General features: G+C 48.1%; 1 protein-coding gene across 1 annotated transcript; it reads left to right on the top strand.

Annotated features, from left to right (window-relative positions):
• Positions 1–808: 808 nt before the first annotated feature.
• On the top strand, positions 809–1329 carry SHLD1 (shieldin complex subunit 1; the record flags this gene model as incomplete). The annotated part of the gene is made up of 1 exon (XM_010164039.1): positions 809–1329. A coding segment is annotated over one exon (521 nt), but the record flags the coding sequence as incomplete, so codon positions are not given.
• Positions 1330–1350: the final 21 nt, after the last annotated feature.

Raw genomic sequence — 1350 nt, 5'->3', positions numbered from 1 at the left:
AAGTCCTTCTCCTCAGGGCTGCTCTCAATTTCATGCAAGTACAAAGCATCCTCCTTGGTTGCATTGGAGCAGAAGAGAACCATAGCCCTGACTGTTATCCAGAGGTGTGAGTCAGCAATGAGAAGGAGAGAGCGAGGCAAGAAAGAGTCCTTGGCCTTTACAGAAATGTTAGCTGTAAAAAATTCCAGCGGGATGTGGGAAGAGTGTTTAGTGCAGCTGGGCTGCAAAAATGGGACTTCATGGGGACTCACAGGATTGCCTTTTGCAATCCCCACTCCCAAACTCTATGCAGTCACCATAACAGTGTTGGTTTTGAGGCTCTAGATCTCGCTGGAAGCTGAAGGACACGACTGCACGTTGTCCTGTAGGAGTAAACTTGAGAACTATGAAAAGGGAAGAAGGAGACCCAAGGACAAAGGGAGAAAAAGGAAACAGGCAGAACTGCTTCAGCTGCAAACTAGACTTTTCTCTGGGTTAGCTGTTGCCTCCAGCAGCAGCAGATCCCAATTTCCACCTCTTCAGAAGTATGACTGAGAGGAGCTAGGAGGTGCCTACTACCAAGTAGGTTCAGTCACTGCAGTAGGATGAGGCTGAGACAACTATGAGATCCTCAAGAACAGCCCATCTTGTATGAAATCCGTGCAGCAAGCCCCGCTGGCAGCTTGCTGAGTCCAGCTGAGTTTAAAGCGGTACTTAGCTCACTCCTGCAGAGCCTGTTTGCCAGACTGCAGTCAGGGGAAACAAAAAATAGATTTTGCCACAGGGATGACCTGGTGACTAATGAGTTTCATTGATCTTGTGCTTGCAGGAGAGAACAATCTACCCTCTGCAGTTCCTGTGAGCTTTTCTGCTGGAGGCTCTGAGGAACCAAACGTGAGATGTTACCCAAAAGCAGGGCTGTGTCAGCCCACTGAACCTAACAATGCTGCTCTCTCATGGATGTATGAACATGATAGTGCAGAAGATACCAGTGTCAGGAAATCTCTTGATGGCTTCTACAAAATGTATTGCAAAAAACGGCCAGACAGGATGGATCCCACCTACGAGGCTGCATCCCAATGTCTGTCACAGAAGATTTCGGAGCTAGCAAATAGGGATGGAACAAAGTACGCGTCACGTTGCCTGCAAATGGCCCAGGTTGTCTTGAACAGAGATGGGTGCAAGATCTTTCCAAATCACCCCACTACTGCTTGTTTTTCAAAGCCAACTGAGGGAGAAGTTGTCTTGGAGGACAAAAAGAGAACACCTGGCCTCTCAGATGACATCCTGCAATTCCTCTTGAAACAAACAAGGACAGAGCATAGCCCTGACATGCCACGTGAGAAGTGAGCGAGATGCTGGTTTGTTTCT

This window comes from Antrostomus carolinensis, unplaced genomic scaffold, assembly GCF_000700745.2.
Source record: "Antrostomus carolinensis isolate BGI_N321 unplaced genomic scaffold, ASM70074v2 scaffold15053, whole genome shotgun sequence".
Lineage (NCBI taxonomy): Eukaryota > Metazoa > Chordata > Aves > Caprimulgiformes > Caprimulgidae > Antrostomus > Antrostomus carolinensis.
This window is presented reverse-complemented; position numbering and strand designations above follow the sequence as displayed.